The sequence below is a fragment of the Salmo salar genome, chromosome 04 (assembly GCF_965601325.2).
Source record: "Salmo salar chromosome 04, fSalSal1, whole genome shotgun sequence".
NCBI classification, from domain to species: domain Eukaryota; kingdom Metazoa; phylum Chordata; class Actinopteri; order Salmoniformes; family Salmonidae; genus Salmo; species Salmo salar.
Window position 1 is genome coordinate 54,871,768 of NC_138294.1, and position 21,294 is coordinate 54,893,061.

Below are 21,294 nucleotides of genomic sequence, written 5' to 3' on the forward strand. Positions count from 1 at the left end.
ACCCTTTTACATTGCAAAACCACAATACAAGACAGTTCAATTTAGCTTTAGGACATGAGACCTGAACTAATTCACAAATCTGACTTTAAGCGCATTTATCATTTATAGTAATAGCACACATCAATAATATTGTTTCTGAAGTAATTCGTAGTAAATCTCATAGTACCTGAGAATTGCTATTGTGGTGTATAAGAGAATTTACAATTTCAGGTGAGCTGGTCTATTTAGAACATTGATTCAAGGTTAATCTACACATTGAAAATATCTGTAGCTTTTCAACCCTATCTGCTGTGTTCAATTCCAACAATAAAATCAACCGCAAGCCTAGTTGCTGAGACCACCAATATGAAGATAAAGAAGAGTGAAATCAGTCATCACAAACATTGGCCTATCTTTTAAATTCAAATGTAAAATGCTCAGGGCTAAAATAACATTTCTCATTTGAAACATATTATAACTAAAACCAATATAATCTCACATGCTTTAAAATACTTGAGGCTAGATCAAGTGCCATTTGTGAGAATGACAGATTTACCAAAGTAAACCATAAATCAATAAAGATATAATCTTGTTACCAAAAAAAGGTTATTCATCAAATCCCTTTCCACACGTTTTACCCTTGTCCAATCAGAGGTAATACAAATTACCTATCTCATAAATACTCACTTAATCATACTGACACACAGTCACTTGACTTTACTGTGTCAGTAGACTAAGAGTTGAATGTAGTATTATCTGGGTAAAATCCTTTTTTCTTTATAGAATTTAACAAATAACCCCCGAAGTTTCGTAACCCAAGCAATTATGACTGGCATTTCAATCTATTCAGTTTTCTGTGAAGCAACTAAAATGTAACCAGATTTGGCATGTTTTTCATTGTCAACATGTCAATACGGATGGTATCAATGCAGGAAAAGAGCAGAAAATATATATTTTTATCATGCTGCTTGGGTTACAACACAGCAAAAAACTTTAATAGCACATTAAAACTGTACATTGAGTGGTAATTTCAGTATAATATATATATATATATATAATATGAGAGAGAGAACACAATGCTTACAGCTACACACAGGGTATCTGTGCACTTCTATGTAGCACGTAAGTGTCCTTGTAAATAAACTACTGTACCCAGTAAGAAATAATACATACCAATGGGCTACTCCCAGTGACACATAGTGTCACAAACATTATGGCATTGTATTTTTTTCTTCTTAAATAAAACTATTTTTTATAATATACATTTCATAAATATATTTTACAATCAAGAAATAGATACAATTTGTATCAACAAACAAATGTCATTTCTAGACATTTTAGGCTTTGACGTTTGCGGCAATTCAAAAGGCGAGGGTGGGGGGGGGGGGGCTTTCTGCTATCATCAAAAGTATGAAACATGCACATGCCATGTCAAAATAAACTGGATGAATGAAAAAAGGAAACCGCACACTGTTCTTGATAGTATCACTGATATTTAATAAGCTTACGTATCGGCCTAACGGCCTTCGTCAGAGCTTAGGCCGATACGTAAGCTTATTAAATATCAGTGATACTATTAAGAACAGTGTGCGGTTTCCTTTTTTCATTCATCCTGTTTCAACTGTTGCCATGCACCTGTAACAAGATTGCTCAGATGTGCGAGTGCCTTTTGAATCATGTCAAAATAAACTAAAAACTAATGTGCATTGGATATGGCCCAAGACCTTGATTTCAGATCATGATATTTTACTCACTGAGAAAAGAAACATGATTCCGTGACAGATTACATTATAACCAACACATTTCACATTTCAGTAGTCTATTCCCACTTTTATGTCACTTAGTGTACGTGTGGGGGGGGGGTCTTTATTACTTTACCATTATGAAGCCTTTCAAACTTGAGGGAAGGTAGTGAGGGGAAAGGTAGGCACGCAAACTTAAGCCAAATGCCAGAAACAACCCTGACGGCAGCCTCGCTTTCTGAGTGTTTCACAGGAAGAAACATTTAGGCAGTGTGTCACACCTTCTCATGAAGAGACAAGAGGCCCAACATGGCCTGCTCTTAGTTCATGAAAAAACAAACTCAACAAAGCCCGAAAAATATTTTGGGCAAATAACATTCAGAGATGTATTCGTTTTCTTTACGTGTTCATTTACATGGCTCGTCTCTCAGCATAAATAAGGAAACGGATGCTTTTCTTTAAAGCATTTTGCAGATGAGACTTCACCAGTTCCTTAGTAATTACAAATATAAGTCACGTTAAACACTGGATGTGCCATCAAGTCACATGCCAGGTCCCAAGGTGCAAGACAAGGATATATATACACGCTCAAAAGTGTTCCCAATCATTTCCATGTAACAGTTACACTAAGGTAACTAATCAACACAGCCAGCCATACAATACATCAACGGTTAAGTCTTACAACACTGATGTGATGTTACACTACTACCCAATCAATTGTCTGGATCAAAACTACGATCGCTTTATAATGACAAGGTTCATTCTCAAAATTTTTGGCATTATTTCAGCAGCTTTGAAATGTCTTTTAAATGGCTTTCATGTGTTTTATATGTGCACAGATGTTTTAAGTATAATCTTTCCCAGTTGTAGTTTGGCTTGCTTATGTACGTGCACTCGCAAGTTCTACCAAAATAGTAGCTTTGTAAAGTGAGATTGAGAAAATATATATCATTCTAAATACTTAGTGCTTAACATTTAAAACGCAAAGGAGAGTGAACTCAACTACATTAGGATATTAATTGAAACCCGTTAAACAATGACTGGAGCAGTGAGGTCATTCAGATATAAGGCCATTAAATGTGAAAGTTCATGCTCTGAGGTATGCTTGCACTCACTTCCCTCTGTCTTTTACCCCAAAATAATAATTGCACAATAAACAACAAAGTCACGTAGTATTTACAGCAATGTCAGATATGCACAATATGATCTACGTATAGTGAAATAATTCTGCTCTGTATTAAAATGGACGACTTCGTTCAAATTCGAAATCTTACCATCAGTCAAAGTTTTCGCTTACATTAGTGAATTTCATGAGGACAAATTGTTTGGATGACAATCAAATAACTTACTTCAAATGTAGAGTACTAATACTATTCAGACAATTGTAGATTCAAAAATAAAATGAAAATACTCAATGGCAAGACCTCAGCTTCGTGACAATGACGGCAGCGAGTTGTTGTGGGTCCGTCAGATGAGGGTTTTTCTCCATGACAGAGTGCACCACGAAAGCGGGGAAGATGTTGCAGAGGTTACGGTATGTTTGGTAAAGGTGCTCTGGGATGACATGGCGCTCCTGGTGCTCAGCTTGAGGCGGGTTCTCCCACGGATACCTCCAGATCTGCTCCATCTTGTCAGGCATGCTGCGGACCATCACCCGCTCACAACACGGCTGCATCAGGCTGTTACTCAGGGGGTACGAATGGTATCCATAGGACTCACTGCCACAGGGCAGCGGGTCCCAGCTGGCGTGCTGCTCGCGGCACAGTGGGGGTCTGCGCTGCCTCATGGGGTTACTCTCGTACAGCCTGGAGTCTGAGATGCTGTCCATACGTGTCATGCCCAGGGAGCGTCCCGGCTGCGAGGACTGTGATGGGAGGACATTCTGAGGTAAGGGGTAGTCCCCTGGGCAGCTGGACCGGGCCCCAACAACAGGGTGCTGGACATGAGGTGCCAGGTGGGATATGGACTGCTTCCTGCATGGACCTTGCTTGGGCTCCTCATGGCCATAGCTCTGCACCCGGGTCAGGGCCTCATGGTGGAACCCCCCATGGGAGAAGGCCTGGAGTCTGCTCTGTGCAGGAGACTGCTGTCCCTTCATGCTCTCATCCAGGCTACTGTCCACTGAGCTCATGTATAATTCCCCATAAGAGGAAAAGGAGTCACTGTTAGAGTGGCTGAGGCAGGGCTCAGGGCAATGCTGGCTGGGATTTCTCAGATAAACCCCGTGCTCATGCTCCATGCTACAGAAGCTGTCCACGTTGTGCATGCTGCTCATGCTCATGTTAGAAAAATCACTAAGCATAGAGTAGTATCCGTGGTCTGTGCTCACAGAATCGTACTTAGGAAACTGTTCACTGTAAGTGACAGAAGCGCCATGGCTGTTGGTGACTAGGATGGGTGGATGTGGGTACTGTACACTAGACATGTGCTCCAGAGAGCTGTGGGTGAACTGGAGAGAGCCGGGTACTGGGCTGCTGGCTGATCGTGTGTTCAAGGCACCAGCCGCGTGGCTCTTTGCAGGCTGCATGGTGGGCACGCTGAGGGCAGACACAAGGGAAGGCACAGAATTTGCCTCAGGCTTACGGACAGCAGACAGTCTCTCCTCTGGCTCGCAGGCGACTGAGCGGATGCTGGGGTCAGACTGGCGCTTCGGGGTCACACGTTTAGCCTCAGAGCCACTCTCCCCCTTAGCTGTGGCGGGTCCAGTACCACACTTGGCCAGGGCCCCCTCGCTCATTGTCTTCACAGCAGACAACTTGGCAAACGCCCTCAGTTCATCAGCCACTGACCGTTGGGGCTGGTTTGCACGCTCTGGGTGGTAGTACTTGCACTTATGTCCATAAGTGCATTTTTTCCCTGTTTAAGGTGATATAAAAGAGAGCACAAATTAAACAATATATACATCAGCAGTACAACCACAAAAATACAATATAATGATTTGTTGAGACTACCTACCATATGGACAAGGTTGCTTTTTGTGCTCTGGAACAACAGGACGCTTGCGGAGAAAATTCTCTAAACTTGGACCGTGTCTTCCCAAAGGATCATCAGGTGGCATGAATCTAAAACATAAAACGGGAATATGCTTAGTTATTGTGTAGTTAATTACACTCATTACCCAAGTAACTAAGGGCTTTGATGACTTACTTATCATTGACAAACGAGTACATCAGCAGCCGCTCCTCTATGAACTTCTTCCACTCCGGCTTCTCATTCTGTAAGTCCCTGTAGTTGTCATTTGACACAATTATGCCATCAGAGTCACAGGCCAGTTTCACTATAAAGCGATCATCATAGCACACCACTCTCCTCCCCTGGACTCTTCTAGATGGGGTGAACACTAGGATCTTTTCTTTCTCCAGCTTCCGCAAAATGTCTTGGTCTGTGAAATGAAAGTTAAAACATCAGTCAAGAACAGCAGTGTACAAATTGTTACACAGAACTCTGTAGGCCTATGTACCTGTGGTTTGAGTGATTACACATTGAGATTTTCATATCCATTACATTTGTAAACAATTTAATTGCAGTCCAACGTAATCCAAACTCAATTTTTTTTAAATGTTTAGTCATTTAGCAGACGCTCTTATCCAGAGCGACTTACAGTAGTGAATGCATACATTTCATAATTTTTTTTCTCCCTGTGCTGGCCCCCCATGGGAATCGAACCCACAACCCTGGCGTTGCAAACACCATGCTCTACCAACTGAGCTACAGGGAAGGCAAATAATTGTTTAAAATTATCTATTTAAATGGTAACAATAATCTCACTGTGGGTGCTTTTTTTGCACTGGAAAATTGAGCTCAATGTTCACACACACAACACACCCACCCTCCCCCCAAAACAAAGACAACCTTTTTAGAAAATATCTCGGGCTTGTATGTCTAAATGTGGCTAATTGAAGTAGAGTTTTAGTACCTGTAATGGGGGCGTCAGGTCTCGACTGCTCTTTCCTCCAGGCAGGAACAAACACTGTGATGTCTTTGTGCCCTTTCTCCACAAACCAATCAACAGCCAATTGGATACCAAGGCAAGAGAAAACCTCTTTGTTTCCATGGCTACAAAACAAAACAACCACATAGTAAAAAGGTCTGCTTGTAAAGTTAATTCAAGTACAGCCATTCAAAAACAGCTGGTTCAGAACACATTTTGCACGAGGTAAGGTACAAAATGAGACTTACCTCATTGCCACATTCTAATAGAGACTTACCTCATTGCCACATTCGATCCATCAATGACAATAGGCCTGAGATTATCATAAGGATCCACGGAATCATCTTCAAGTGACACCTCCGGACTGACAGCCTCTTTGACACAGGGGCCTCCACGGGAGACTAACGTGCCTGTGTTACTGCTGGCTTGAACTTCCAGTTCACCTTTATTACCAAGCCTCACAAGCTCAGCCAGAATATCATTGATGAGGGCAGCAGCCCCTAACTTGTTCAGCACTGTCTCCACCTGTTCACCGGAGTATCCCAGCTTCAAGGCAAACTCCATCTTGGTTTGGTACACCTTGTCGCTGGCCTGTTTGAGGACTGCGGCGGCCTTGGTGTCGTCAGGGCGGAGCTCTGGTAGAGTACTGCTCTGGGAGAAGCTGGGCCGGTCCAGGCATGGAGAGCGACAGAGCTGACGGTGAGGCTTGGTGGCACTGAAGAGCTCCGTCCTCTTACAGCTGCCACTGTTCACTTGCAGCTGATGCTCTGACTCACTCTCTGAACTGTTCCCCTCCTCCGACTCCCCACTGGGCTGCTGGGCCTCAGTCAGCTCAGAGGCCTCTTCCCTGCAAGGGTGTTTCTCCATTTTGATCTTCTCCACCATCGACCATGCCGTCATCACGTTCCTCTCGCCACCGGAGATGTCCACCACATGCTCCCTCACCTCCACCACAGCTTGAGAGTCATACTCAATGGCTGGCTTCAGTGCAACCAGCTGTTTGTGTTGAGCCAACGTTAGATGCTCTCTCTTTCGGTGAGCTGGCGAAGTTAAGGAAACTATGTAATCCTGGAAAAAAAACAAAAGGGTGATTGTCGATAAAAACGCCAAACGTCATCCCTGCCTACATGTAAAAAATTCAATGCATGCCTAATAGGGCTGGGAATTGCCAGGGACCTCACGATATGATATTATCACGATACTTAGGTGCCGATGCGATATGTATTGCGATTCCGTCATGCGATTTTATTGCGATTTGAATTTCGAAACATATTGCTCGCTATATGTCTGCTGCAGAGACAAGAGAGAGCATTATAGTTTATCAGTCATGGAAATAAAAGTGTTGAAAACATGATGGCTCACCATTTAAAAAAGAAGATCAAGAACAAGATATAGAATGACAAATACAGTAGTTTTGTCCCAGGTACAGCTGACTAGCGCTAGCTAACATTACCTAGCCAAAAAGTGGAGTCAAAGTATCGAAACAAAGTAATAATATATCCAAAATAATATTGTGATATGTAACCGAAATTGATTTTTCCCCCCATCGCTAATGTCTAACGCATGTATAAATGTTAAGAAAGAGCTGGGACGATAAAACGAAAAATTACATTCACTGACAACACTGACATCACCTTCCTCTTTACCAAAGCATATATTGCGCAGGTCGGTAATTTCCGGTGATTAGGCTACACAACGTTCCTGCAGATTTTTGGGTTCTAAAACCCTTATTTGGTGAACAGTAATGCCCATTATCCTGATTCTTGCAATGAAAGTATCTGCAAAGTAGGGCTCTCTGTTTTACTGCCAGCTCTCACTCCCTCTCTTCACTGTGAGTTTAGGACTGAACAGAGACACAGGAGAGGTGGTAGAACTGTATACATGTATTAATGCGCACCATTACATGTCCTCCTTTTTGTAAAGACAGATTTAAATCAAGACACTTTTTAGGAACTCTTGAGATAAAAATGTTTTTACAGGGCAGATACATTGGGCTCCCGAGTGGCGCAGCGGTCTAAGGCACTGCATCTCAGTGCTAGAGGCATCACTACAGACACCCTGGTTCGAATCCAGGCTGTATCACAACTGGCCGTGATTGGGAGTCCCATAGGGCGGGGCACAATTGGCCCAGTTGTCGTCCGGGTTTGGCCAGTGTAGGCCATCATTGTAAATAAGAATGTGTTCTTAACTGACTTGCCTAGTTAAATAAAAGGTTCAATTAAAAAATACATTTTTAAAAAAGGTGCACTATGCAGAAATCGCTCTACCATTTCTTGGTTGCTAAAATTCTAATATTTTGACCATTTTCATTTTGTGACAAAACAAGCAAGTACCACGGAAATATATTTTCAATAACCAAAAATATTGTATTTTCAGCTGTTTGAAGCTGATGTACAAAACCCAAAGTAAAAGATGCAAAAACTAAACTTAAGAATGGAAGCATAGAAATAGCGCACATAAAACAGATCTACCACTTCTTAGACTCACTTTCAATGAGAATGACATATCTATAACTCACATTTCTATGTGAATTTGGTCAGGTCGCCCAAAACGTTACATATTGCAGCTTTAACCAATTTATTTTTCAGGAGCTCGTTTTCTTTTCAGAAGCCAGGGTAGACTACCTGAAACTCTAAGCTGTGGTAGGGGGTTATTCTGGCCCTCATTTGTCTCTATAAGTTTATCCTCAAAGGAGGTCTTATGATGCAACCAGAACTTGTGGTCGTGGGGTTGTCTGGTAGGACGCTCTGTGGGATGACATGTAGCTGAGACCTGTTTCTTCTCAGGCTGCCTGTTGGCATCTCGATGTTGTAGGATTTTAGAGTCTGCCGAGCTGCTGACCATGTCAATGCTGGGGACCTTCTTGATACAGACTCGTTGGAACAAGATTTGGTAGTTCCTGCGCTCTCCGTTGTCTGTTGAACCAGGCGGCTTGTTTGTCCTTCATATCCCTATCCTTCCTCTCAAAGGACTTGAGGTCTGGCCACTCAGGTTTGAATTGAGATGGACTGACTGGCAAAAGAGTGCTGATGTTGCGCCACATCAGCAGCTGAGCAGGGGACGCACCATGAGCCAGAGGGGTGGCATGGTACGCCATGAACGCTTTGTGAGGATCGTCTCAATTTTCATCAAGGCCTTCACAGTTCTTACCGTCCGCTCTGCTTTGCAATTGCTCTGGGGGTAACGTGGACTACTTGTCACATGAGAATTGGGGTCCATTGTCTGTCACTATGGTCTCAGGGACCCCATGTCCCCCAAAGATTGCTTTCACTCTCTCTGTAACAGTTGTGGTCAGAGTGGCTACCTCAATGTAGCGAGAGAAGTAGTCCACCACTACTTCTTCCATTGGAAGTTATTTTCTGTCGTGGTCGTGAGGGTAGAGCCAGTGTTGGGCCAGTAACCAAAAGGTCGCTAGTCCGAATCTCCGAGCTGACAAGGTGAAAAGTCTGTCAGCAAGGCACTTATAAGGTTAATTGCACCAGGGTCACCGTTGATCATGGCTGAACCTGGTCGTGACCCTTCTCTCCGAGGATGTCTCAGGGAGAGTTGGGAATTACATTTCCAATTCACACACGCGTATAATGCACAATACATGTGTTTAATAGGACAAATATAAGCACACACCAAATTATTATTATTATTTAGAGGCACGTCAGAGGTTCTGCCGCATTAGCTTTCCTTTGCACAAGTTTTACATTGGCTCAGTCTCCATTATCGGTTTAGACAGGCTTGGCCACCAAACTGACTGCCCGTGCATTCCTTGATGTCCTTGCTCCAGAATTTCCTGTTGCACTGTTGACTATTCTGTTGCCCTTCATTAGCAAGCCATCCGCCATCAAGAGGTCTTGTCTGTGTTGCTAGCATGGTTGAAGTTGGGGTGGGGCTGCTTTTCTGTTTGTCCACCTTGTCTGTATTCATTTTTTTTTTTACTATTTACACACCTCATCCTCTTCTTGGGTTCTCTGTAGTTCACTCAGATTTGTGTCTGTTGCAGGTAACTATTGGATAATGTGGTTGATGTAGGTTTGACGTCCTTCTCCATTGTCATGTCTTCCTTAGTAAATGCCCCCGGGAGTGGAGCTCGAGAGAGCATCGGCCTGCACCAAATTCTTGCCTGGAATGTGCATGATCTGATACGGGAAGCGTATTAGCCTGGGTCAGAATCACAGTACGCAAGGAGGTAGATCATCCAGATACGCTGAAAAGAAATTCTGCGTATCTGCACTCCGTCTCTATCATAATGCATGATATGAAGGCCACGGGCTTCCACTCAACCGACTGTTGCAGTTGGGAAACTAAGGACTCTGTCCAGTCCATATGAGGATACATCTAGACACTTGTCTGCTTGTCAGGGCAGTATTGTGCAAGAACTGCAGGAGAACTCCGTTATGTTTTCACTTTCTCAAACACTGTTTGCTGTGCACAGTCCCACATCCAGTTCTTGTCAGCTTTTAGGAGGTCCCTAATTGGGTCTGTCAGCTCTGCAATGTTTGGAGAGAACTTCCTGACGTAGTTTACTATGCCCATGAAGCATTGAACATTTGCGATGTCTTTGGGCACTGGCATCTCAGCGATGGCTTGGATTTTCGGCCACTATGCCCTTGGCACTGATGACACGATCCAGAAACTTTACCTGCTCCACTGCAAACTGACATTTTTTTACTGAGTGTGTGGGGTCACCGTTTGCCCAATCTCTGGAATCTCAATCCATCCATCTTTGCCTCTTATGTCTGAACTCAGTGCTACACAGTATTGGCTGCTGCTTTTTGATTTTGTCCAGTCGTCTTCTTTTTGTGATGGCTTTTGTGAGAGTCAACTGAGTTTAGCTACAATCTGACAGCTCATGATCCATTATGCCTACTAACAGTCTGCCTCTGATCATCGCCTCTTGTAGTATCCCCCCATACTGGCAGCGCTCTGCTAGTTTATGAACTGCAGTGATAAATGTCTCAGCTGACTCACCTGGCTCGACGCCATGTGTTGAATCTAGCCCTCTCAGATTGTGTTTGCACACAAAATTATTCTCAGAAGATCTTTTTGTCTTCACTAGTTAAGGCTAACGTTGACAGAACCTTTTTTCAGGTGAACTTTTTCATTTGCTAGCTTAGCTGTTATTGTCAGCTTCTCCCAGGGGAGAATGACTGCCCCCTCTCATTGAAGCCACGGAAGTTTAAGACCAACCGTGTTACTGCAGGCATTGTTTGTAGAAAACAGAATCCCCGTTATAGCGAATAGAAAAATTGCAATATTTGTGGTCAATCTTCATGTAAAAAAATAACATTTTTGAAGACAATCCTGGTACCAATAATTGCTTTAAATACACCAGATGTAGGTCCTTGAACCAATTATATTAAAAGCACACAGAGAAAACATTAAGGATAATTTAGTTGCTAATGGCAGTAAACCGGTCGGCCTTCAACTTGAGTTACTCAATGTGAGGGGGCAGCACAGCTAGCCTGCAATGTCACTTCCTGGAGTAGCTCAAACTGCGCACGTTATGTCACCATGAGACGCCATCTTAACCAACTTAATTTGCTCTATTGAGTCTTCGCATATTTATATATGAATGGTATCACATGATAGATGGCTTTGCCCATTCATACATACATACATACATAGTACCAATCAAAAATTGGACACCTACTTATTCAAGGGTTTTTCTAGATTTGTACTATTTTCTACATTGTAAAATAATAGTGGAGACATCAAAACTATGAAATAATACATATGTAACCATGTACTAACCGAAAAAACTATGAAGAATCTAAAATATATTTTGATTTGCTTAAAAGTACCACCCTTTGCCTTGATGACAGCTTTGCACACTCTTGGCATTTTCTCAACCAGCTTCACCTGGAATGCTTTTCCAACAGTCTTGAAGGAGTTCCCACATATGCTGAGCACTTGTTGGCTGCTTTTCCTTCACTCTGCGGTCCAACTCATCCCAAAAATCTCAAATTCAGACTGAAGGACAGACTTCCACCAGTCTAATGTCCATTGCTTGTGTTTCTTGGCCCAAGCAAGTCTTCTTCGTGTCCTTTAGTAGTGGTTTCTTTGCAGCAATTCAACAATGAAGGCCTGATTCACAGTCTCCTCTGAACAGTTCCTGTTGAGATGTGTTTGTTACTTTAACTCTAAAGCATTTATTTGGCCTGCAATTTCTGAGGCTGGTAACTCTAATGAACTTATCCTCTGTAGCAGAGGTAACCCTGTGGTGGTCCTCATAAGAGTTTTATCATAGCGCATGATTGTTTTTGCAACGTACTTGAAGAAACTTTAAAAGTTCTTAAATGTTTTGCGTTGCCTGACCATGTCTCAAAGTAATGATGGACTGTCATTTCTCTTTGCTTAATTGAGCTGTTCTTGCCATAAAATTGACTTTTACCAAATAGGGCTATCTTCTGTATGCCACAACTAATTGGCTCAAATGCATTAAGGAAAGACATTCCACAAATGAACTTTTAACAAGGCACACCTGTTAATTGAGTCAAATCAAAAAAATGTATTTGTCATACGCGCCGAATACAACAGATGTAGACCTTACAGTGAAATGCTTACTTACAAGCCCTTAACTAACAATGCAGTTAAGAAATTGTGTCAAGAAAAAACACAAGTAAAAAAATAAAATGAGCAAATAGTTAGAGAGCAGAAGTAAAATAACAGTAGCGAGGCTATACACAGGGGGTAACGGTACAGAGTCATTGTGCAGGGGTATAGGTTAGTCGAGGTAATATGTACATGTACGTAGAGTTAAGTGACTATGCATAGATAATAACCAGAGAATAGCAGCAGCGTAAAGGGGGGGGGCGACAACGCAAATAGTCCATTTGATTAGCCGTTCAAGAGTCTTACGGCTTGGAGGTAGAAGCTGTTAAGTCTTTTGGACCTAGACTTGGCGCTCCAGTACCGCTTGCTGTGCGGTAGCAGAAAGAACAGTCTATGACTAGGGTGGCTGGTGTCTTTGACAATTTTTAGGGCCTTCCTCTGACACTACCTGGTATAGAGGTCTTGGATGGCAGGAAGCTTGGCCCCAGTGATGTACTGGGCCGTACGCCCTACCCTCTGTAGTGCCTTGAGGTCGGAGGCCGAGCAGTTGCCATACCAGGTAATAAATGCATTCCAGGTGACTACCTCACAAAGCTGGTTGAGAGAATGCCAAGAGTGTGCAAAGCTGTCATCAAGGCAAAGGATGGTTACTTTGAAGAATCTCAAATATAATATATTTTGATTTGATTAACACATTTTTGGTTATTACATGATTACAGCGGTGTGGAGGCTGTGCTTTGGCAAAGTGGGTGGGGTTATATCCTACCTGTTTGGCCCTGTCCGGGGGTTTCATCGGATGGGGCCACAGTGTCTCCTGACCCCTCCTGTCTCAGCCTCCAGTATTTATGCTGCAGTAGTTTATGTGTCGGGGGGCTAGGGTCAGTCTGTCACATCTGGAGTATTTCTCTTGTCTTTTCCGGTGTCCTGTGTGAATTTAAATATGCTCTTTCTAATTCTCTTTTTCTCTTTCTTTCTTTCTCTCTCGGAGGACCTGAGCCCTAGGACCATGCCTCAGGACTACCTGGCTTGATGACTCCTTGCTGTCCCCAGTTCACCTGGCCGTGCTGCTGCTCCAGTTCCAACTGTTCTGCCTGCAGCTATGGAACCCTGACCTGTTCACCGGACGTGCTACCTGTCCCAGACCTGTTGTCCCAGACCTGCTGGAACCCTGACCTATTCACCGGACGTGCTACCTGTCCCAGACCTGCTGTTTTCAACTCTCTAGAGACAGCAGGAGCAGTAGAGATACTCTCAAAGATCGGCTATGAAAAAGCCAACTAACACTTACTCTTGTGTTACTGACTTGTTGCACCCTCGACAACTACTATGATTATTATTATTTGACAATGCTGGTCATTTATGAACATTTGAACATCTAGGCCATGTGCTGTTATAATCTCCACCCGGCACAGCCAGAAGAGGCCACCCCTCATAGCCTGGTTCCTCTCTAGGTTTCTTCCTAGGTTTTTGCCTTTCTAGGGAGTTTTTCCTAGCCACTGTGCTTCTACACCTGCATTGCTTGCTGTTTGGGGTTTTAGGCTGGGTTTCTGTACAGCACTTTGTGATATCAGCTGATGTAAGAAGGGCTATATAAATAAATTGGATTTGATTACATGTGTTATTTCATAATTTTGATGTCTTCAATAGTATTCTACAATGTAGAAAATATTTAAAATAAAGAAAAACCTTTGAATGACTAGGTGTGTCCAAACTTTTGACTGGTACTGTACGTACATTGATGACGACTTCAAAATGCACATCAGAATGAAAAGGGGCACCTTCCAAACCCTCTGCGAGGAAACAGCTACCCAAATAACCAACCAGGCAGTCCGTTTGCCATTCATTCTAGCAGACAAGAAGCTCATGATTGTGCTGTGGTTACAAGGACTCATTCAGGTGAATATTGTGGTGCCATTTTAAAATAATCATGAATGTGGCAGAGGCTCCCGAGTGGCGCAGCGGTCTAAGGCACTGGATCTCAGTGCTAAAGGCGTCACTACAGACCCTGGTTCGATCCCGGGCTGTATCACAAGGCGCACAATTGGCCTAGTGTCGTCCGGGTTAGGGGAGGGTTTGGCCAGGGTAGGCAGTTTTTGTAAAATAAGAATTTGTTCTTAACTGACTTGCCTAGTTAAATAAAGGTTACTTTTTTTAAAGGTACAGAACTTGACAAAGTTGTCAATCTACAGTACCACACCATTGATAAGCAACATAACTAACATAACCATCACAGCTAGCCACTGTAGTCCATACACGTGCACAGACCAACAACATACAATTAGACCTACAGTTGAAGTCGGAAGTTTAGTTTACATACACCTTAGCCAAATACATTTCAACTCAGTTTTCCACAATTCCTGACATTTAATCCTAGTAAAAATTCCCTGTCTTAGGTCAGTTAGGATCACCACTTTATTTTAAGAATGTGAAATGTCAGAATAATAGTAGAGAGTGATTTATTTCAGCTTTTGTTTCTTTCATCACATTCCCAGTGGGTCAGAAGTTTACATACACTCAATTAGTATTGGTAGCATTGCATTTAAATTGTTGAACTTGGGTCAAACGTTTCAGGTAGCCTTCCACAAACTTCCGACAATAAATTGGGTGAATTTTGGCCCATTCCTCCTGACAGAGCTGGAGTAACTGAGTCAGGTTTGTAGGCCTCCTTGCTTGCACACGCCTTTTCAGTTCTGCCCACAAATGTTCTATTGGATTGAGGTCAGGGCTTTGTGATGGCCACTCCAATATCTTGACTTTGTCCTTAAGCCATTTTGCAACAACTTTGAAAATATGCTTGGGGTCATTCTCCATTTGGAAGATCCATTCGCGACCAAGCTTTAACTTCCTGACTGATGTCTTGAGCTGTTGCTTCAATATATCCCCATCATTTTCCTACCTCATGATGCCATCTATTTTGTGAAGTGCACCAGTCCCTCCTGCAGCAAAGCACCCCCACTACATGACGCTGCCACCCCCATGCTTCACGGTTGAGATGGTGTTCTTCGGCTTGCAAGCTTCCCCCTTTTTCCTCCAAACATAACGATGATCATTATGGCCAAACAGTTCTGTTTTTGTTTCATCAGACCAGAGGACATTTCTCCAAAAAGCACAATCTTTGTCCCCATGTGCAGTTGCAAATCGTAGTCTGGCTTTTTTATGGCGGTTTTGGAGCAGTGGCTTCTTCCTTGCTGAGCAGCCTTTCAGGGTATGACGATATAGGACTCGTTTTACTGTGGATATAGATACTTTTGTACCCGTTGCCTCCAGCGTCCTCACAAGGTCCTTTGCTGTTGTTCTGGGATTGATCAGCACTTTTCGCACCAAAGTACGTTCATCTCTAGGAGACAGAACACGTCTCCTTCCTGAGCGGTATGACGGCTGCGTGGTCCCATGGTGTTTATACTTACGTACTATTGTTTGTACAGATGAACGTGGTACCTTCAGGCGTTTGGAAATTGCTCCCAAGGATGAACCAGACTTGTGGAGGTCTACCATTTTTTTTCTGGGGTCTTGGCTGATTTATTTTGTCAAGCAAAGAGGCACTGAGTTTGAAGGTAGGCCTTGAAATACATCCACAGGTACACCTCCAATTGACTCAAATTATGTCAATTAGCCTATCAGAAGCTTCTAAAGACATCATTTTCTGGAATTTTCCAAGCTGTTTAAAGGCACAGTCAACTTAGTGTATGTAAACTTCTGACCCACTGGAATTGTGATACAGTGAATTATAAGTGAAAATCTGTCTGTAAACAATTGTTGGAAAAATTACTTGTGTCATGCACAAAGTAGATGTCCTAACCGACTTGCCAAAACTATAGTTTGTTAGCAAGAAATGTGTGGAGTGGTTGAAAAACGAGTTTTAATGACTCCAACCTAAGTGAATGTAAACTTCCGACTTCAACTGTAGATACTTCAAACACTTTAATAAAGTTGTCATAATGCTCAGACAACAGGTTAACAGGGCCAGACTGTTACTCAAAATATTTTATAAAATAAACAGCAAGCGATCTGCAATAAAACTCACCAGAAATCCATCCTACTAAATGGTCAATCGGTCTTGTTTACATTATATTGACATGACCTTTCAACTGTCATAAAGCGCTGTAGTAAAAGGCACATGGTAGCGCTGACGCCTTATGGTGGTAATGACAAACTGCATGTTACTGCAGCATCATTTGGATTTGATCTCAAATCATGACTGATAGGCCTAGTTGGCAAAGATTGAATTGCTTCAGCGTTATGTTATTATAACAGTTACATCATAATGTATATAATATCATAATATACATTATATTCCTTTGTGCAGGGGACTCGGCAACAGGTTTGATGTCTCTAAATCTACGGTTGAAGCCTGCTTCCAAAAGGTGATCGTAGCTGTATCTCATCTCTCAAGGGCCAGAGCACGAGAAGTCATCAGTGGCATCACAAAGACAGCCAAGTTCCCTGGGGTGATCGGAGTCATTGCGGAACACACATTGTCATCAAGGCCACCCGAGAATACCCTGAGACAAACTGCATCGTCGTTCCATTCTATGCGACAACAAAATGCTTTTCACCAGTGTATTTAGTGCCTATCCCAGCACAGTGCATGATGCAAGGGTCTACCGGAACTCAGAACTGCACCAGATGATTACCGCCAACCCTCAGTCTATGTTGCCCAACGCCTCTAAAGAGGAAATCTAAGGCCCCTGAACTCCCCCTGAAAAGTAAAAACTGAAATATAATAATCAAATAAAATTGTTACATGTGCCGAATAAACAGTCAAATACTTACAAGCCCTTAACCAACAATGCAGTTAATAAAAATACCTACAGAAAATAAGAAATAAAAGTAACAAAAAAATTAAAGATCAGCAGTAAAATAACAATAGTGAGGCCAAATACAGGGGCACTGGTTAGTTGAGGTAATATGTACATGTAGGTAGAGTTATTAAAGTTACTTTTTTATAGATATTAACAGAGAGCAGCAGCAGCGTAAGGGGGGGGGGGGGGGGGGGGGGCAATGCGAATAGTCTGGGTGCGTCTTTCTTTTTCCCAACGCAGTTAAGCCAAAACCACGCCCCGTTATTCAGAGGGGCGTTCTACTGCGCTCCCATTGGCTAGCTAGCGTTGTCTCACTCACAGGCGATCAGCGCAGAGACACTGGCCTTCCAAGGTAAGGATGGAAAGTGTTATTTAACAATTAGCTGCCTACCATAATGCAGCCCTATTATTATCATGTTTGGCAACATTTGCCCATGTATTTATTTTAAGAGTTTCAATGAGTTGTAAAAATGTCTCAGAACTCTGCTGGATCAGTGCAAGCTAATGCATGATGGTGCCAATGTTGCAATTGTATAAAATAAAAGATTGAAATGTATATTTTTTTATTTATTTAAATAGGCAAGTCAGTTAAGAACAAATTCTTATTTACAATGACGGCATACACTGGCCAAACCCTAACCAGGACGACGCTGGACCAATTGTGTGCCGCCCTTAGGGCTCCCTATTACAGCCCGGGATCAAACCAGGGTCTGTTGTGACGCCTCTAGCACTGTGATGCAGTGACCGCTGCGCCACTCGAGAGACCCTAAATGAAACAATGAATAGCTCAATCTTATCCATTGTAAATCAACAGAATATAAAGGCTGAAATGCATTTGAGATTACATGAGCATTTAAAAACCTTTATTAATTTGTATCCAAATATGCATACAGATCCAAGTGCTTTAAAAAGAAAAAATGGACACCAAATGCATGTGCTACTGAAAGCAGTACTTCCCCAGGTCTTGCAGATAGTAGATAGCTACTTCCATTCGTGCTTCAAGAGGCTCAGCCCATGACATGGGTTGCCTAGCAACACAGCCCTGTCATCAGCTAACTGCTTTTTAGCAGTCACGACTAACACAAAACAGAGCCCATCTTTCTCTAGGCAGCCTGGCAAACACGATTAACGTAGCGTGCCTCAAAATATGAGAATTACAATGTTAAACAGAGGTAATAATTTGCACACAAGAAACAAACAATTCAGTTCATAGCTACATCATTCCCCAGTTTTGTACAGATTGCATCATCCTATTTTCAGATTTAATCTCCACATTATGAATAGGTATTTGATAACCACTTAACAGGAAATTTCCATCTCTAGTAGTCTTTCTATGGAAAGGAACATGTTATTTTATTCTGTGCTTTTCTATCAATGGGTAAAAATCCTGGATTTAGTAATATGATGAGCCTTATGCAGCTAACGTCCTAATAAACATGTGCACAATAGCTTAAAACCTTGGATAGCCTAAATAATACTTATTTAGATAGCCTACATATTTCCCCACATATTTCCCCACCTCTTATTATAGAAAGTGAGAGTCAGGACACTACACAAAACCTAAGATAATGGAGTAGATCTGGCTTGAGAAAATTGAATGAATGAAACTACAGTACTTCATCCTAAGGACAAAGTCGTTTATTTCCATAAGAATAACTAGGCTATACATTATATAAAAAGACAACATATTGGGAAGAGGCTAACCCATTCTATAACAAAAGTGGCATAGGTGTCCTCACAAAGTCAACACAGACATTTGTGTATTTGCAGGAAACCCGGTAGCTACCTCACAACAATACTGATGTGTTGGAATTTCCTGGAACAAAATGACATAACTGTCGAGGAGCAGAGCAGCATGAAACAACAAAGAAGCCCCATCTTTTTTTTCCCTCCACCTCCACATCACAGGCTGAGACACAGCAAGGCCACTCAAGCACTGCACATGCACAGGCTTGTGCAGCCCTGTATCATAGCAACAAGTGGAGCATGTGCATTCAGAAGGACTAAGATGCTTGGCCAAGCTGAGGCCCCACAGCAAGGATGCAAAGTACAGATATGCTGCAGTAATGGAGGTACACACCTGAACATTGTTCTGAAGCACACAACATTAACGGTTCAACACCATGAGTAGCCTAAGTCCTGGAAGTCAAACCCCATAAAAGGTTAAATAAGGGGTATTTTGAAGTAGCTATTAGGTGTGCGGAATTTGTTAGAAGTGTTCATAGTGCTGATTACATAGACACCAACTATTAATAATAATAATAATATAAGATTAGATAACTACCGTAACTAGCTAGCTAACGTTAGATTCGAATAGTTTATTTTGCATAAACTATGTTTCAGCAACATTTCTGCAAAAGGTAGCTAGGCTAACGTTAACTCACAATCATAGTTTACCATACAACACAAATCTACCTAGTTAAACAGTATTAACGTTAATTATTCATTCTGATTACATTGGCTAGTAGCTGAGACATGTAAAGACTAACTTAGCCAGTTAGTTTGCTGGAAATCTTCCAACAGAAACATTATTTCAGCTCTGTAAAAAATGTCTTTTTTTTTTTTTGAAATACTCAAACAAGTTAACTTAGCTAACTAGCACTTGTTATAGCACAAAACAGTTAATGTTGCGCCTCATGAAAGTAACGTTAGCTAAGAATGTTGTTGGCAGTAACGTCAGTTAAACTTAGTAGCTAGCTACCTACCTACCAGAAAACAATAACTAACGTGAACGTACATGTAAACATGAAGCTCTAGTCATACATTACCAAATCCACCACAAGCGAAATAACGTTAGTTTAATATTAGCCTAGCGAATCTAGTAGGGGGCTAGCTAGTTAACAGCAAACACTAGCCTGCAGTGAAAGCTAACTACACCAGTCCAGAGTAGATAAACTAACGTTAGCTTGCTAGCTGACTTATCTAGCTAACTAGTTGACCGCTTCTATGCGGCTAACGCGTTGCCGGTAACGTTAGCTAGCTAAAAAACACGAAGCAAACATTAACAGTAGCGTTCCAGCAAAGTTATCTTACTTTTGCCTTGGTGCAGTCATCTTCCTTGCCCTCCGCGACACGTACTATTATGATATTGCTGGTGCTGACATTTGCGCTGTCGCAGCTTGACTCCGCGGATCCGTAGCTGACCCTCACCCGGAAAATACGCTCAATGTGGTGGATGGAGCGGTGAAGCAAAGGGCCTGCATTTGCGGGCACTGCCAGCTCCAAAACCATTTATTTATGGTAAATCAACGATCCACGAATATAATACACTCAGCCGTCAAACGAATTTATTAACCTTAGCTATGATGTCTTGTTCAGAAAGTTCAAAATTGAGCTAGCTATTATAGTCTATCTACGAACATTACAGCAAATAATAAACACAGCTAGCAAGCTACTATAGCTAAATATCATTCATCATCCCCTCCCTTCATCATTTTTGTCTTCCTCCCACAGACTGTATCTTAGCAACAAGTCATACACCCGGGCAGGCCAGTGAAACGGAAAAGAAATAATCTGGTGCCGTTCCAGGTCGTCTTTTTACTATCCCGCTGTGCAGACGATCAGATTTGACAATGCCTGGAGAAGGAATTGATCATCACTACCGACTCATATAGCCAGGCTACTTTGATCAACATAGACAGTTTCAACTGCATGTTCAAGTTGGTTATTTATGTATTTATTTATTTTCAGCAAAATGAAAAAAAGTAAGCTATGACTTGGCTGACTCATGGGTGGCATCAAAGTATATTACAATAACTGAGTTTGGTAGGCATTGTATCTAAAGACTGTTCTCAGCTGAGATGTGCATGCTGAACTGAAATGTTTTTCCATGTCTCACATAACAGAAATAATGTGAACACTAAATACTACCCCCACCCATTATATAGGCCTACTGTATCACAACTACAGTCCTATGTAAAAAGTGTTATTGTCTCAACAACACTAATGACTGTCATAAGGTAGTTGATTATGTGTGCATCCTTTTAGCCCCCAGCTGTGCCCTCTTATGCTATTTACTTATTCCTCATTTGCCCAAACTAATTTCCAAGAGACAAGGCCTACTCGATTAGTAGGCTAAGAGACTTGCCTATATAAATAAAGGTTAAATAAAAAATACAAATAAAAAAAAATCTCCTCTGTGTGAAGAGATTGTCCTTCCCTCCCACACACCAGCAAGGACACTATTTTTAAAACATATAGGATAGTATACATCACAAAATCCTTCAACTCCAAATCTCCTGAAGATATAGCTTGTTTGCAGCCCAAAACATGGGAAGGCTATTGTTCTAGCATT

General features: G+C 42.1%; 1 protein-coding gene across 2 annotated transcripts; it reads right to left on the reverse strand.

The window, feature by feature from the left end:
* Positions 1–1,549: 1,549 nt before the first annotated feature.
* On the reverse strand, positions 1,550–20,553 carry LOC106603314 (putative ribonuclease ZC3H12B). 2 transcript variants are annotated; one of them, XM_014196831.3, is made up of 6 exons: positions 20,034–20,553; positions 5,930–6,720; positions 5,638–5,777; positions 4,869–5,103; positions 4,677–4,783; positions 1,550–4,577 (listed from the first exon to the last, which is right to left on the reverse strand). In XM_014196831.3, the coding sequence occupies exons 1-6, from the start codon at positions 20,229–20,231 to the stop codon at positions 3,133–3,135; spliced, it is 2,916 nt and encodes a 971-aa protein (XP_014052306.1). In that variant the 5' UTR covers positions 20,232–20,553; the 3' UTR covers positions 1,550–3,132. The 2 variants fall into 2 exon arrangements, with proteins under 2 accessions (XP_014052306.1, XP_014052307.1); XM_014196832.3 differs by lacking the exon at positions 20,034–20,553 and adding an exon at positions 12,965–17,178.
* Positions 20,554–21,294: the final 741 nt, after the last annotated feature.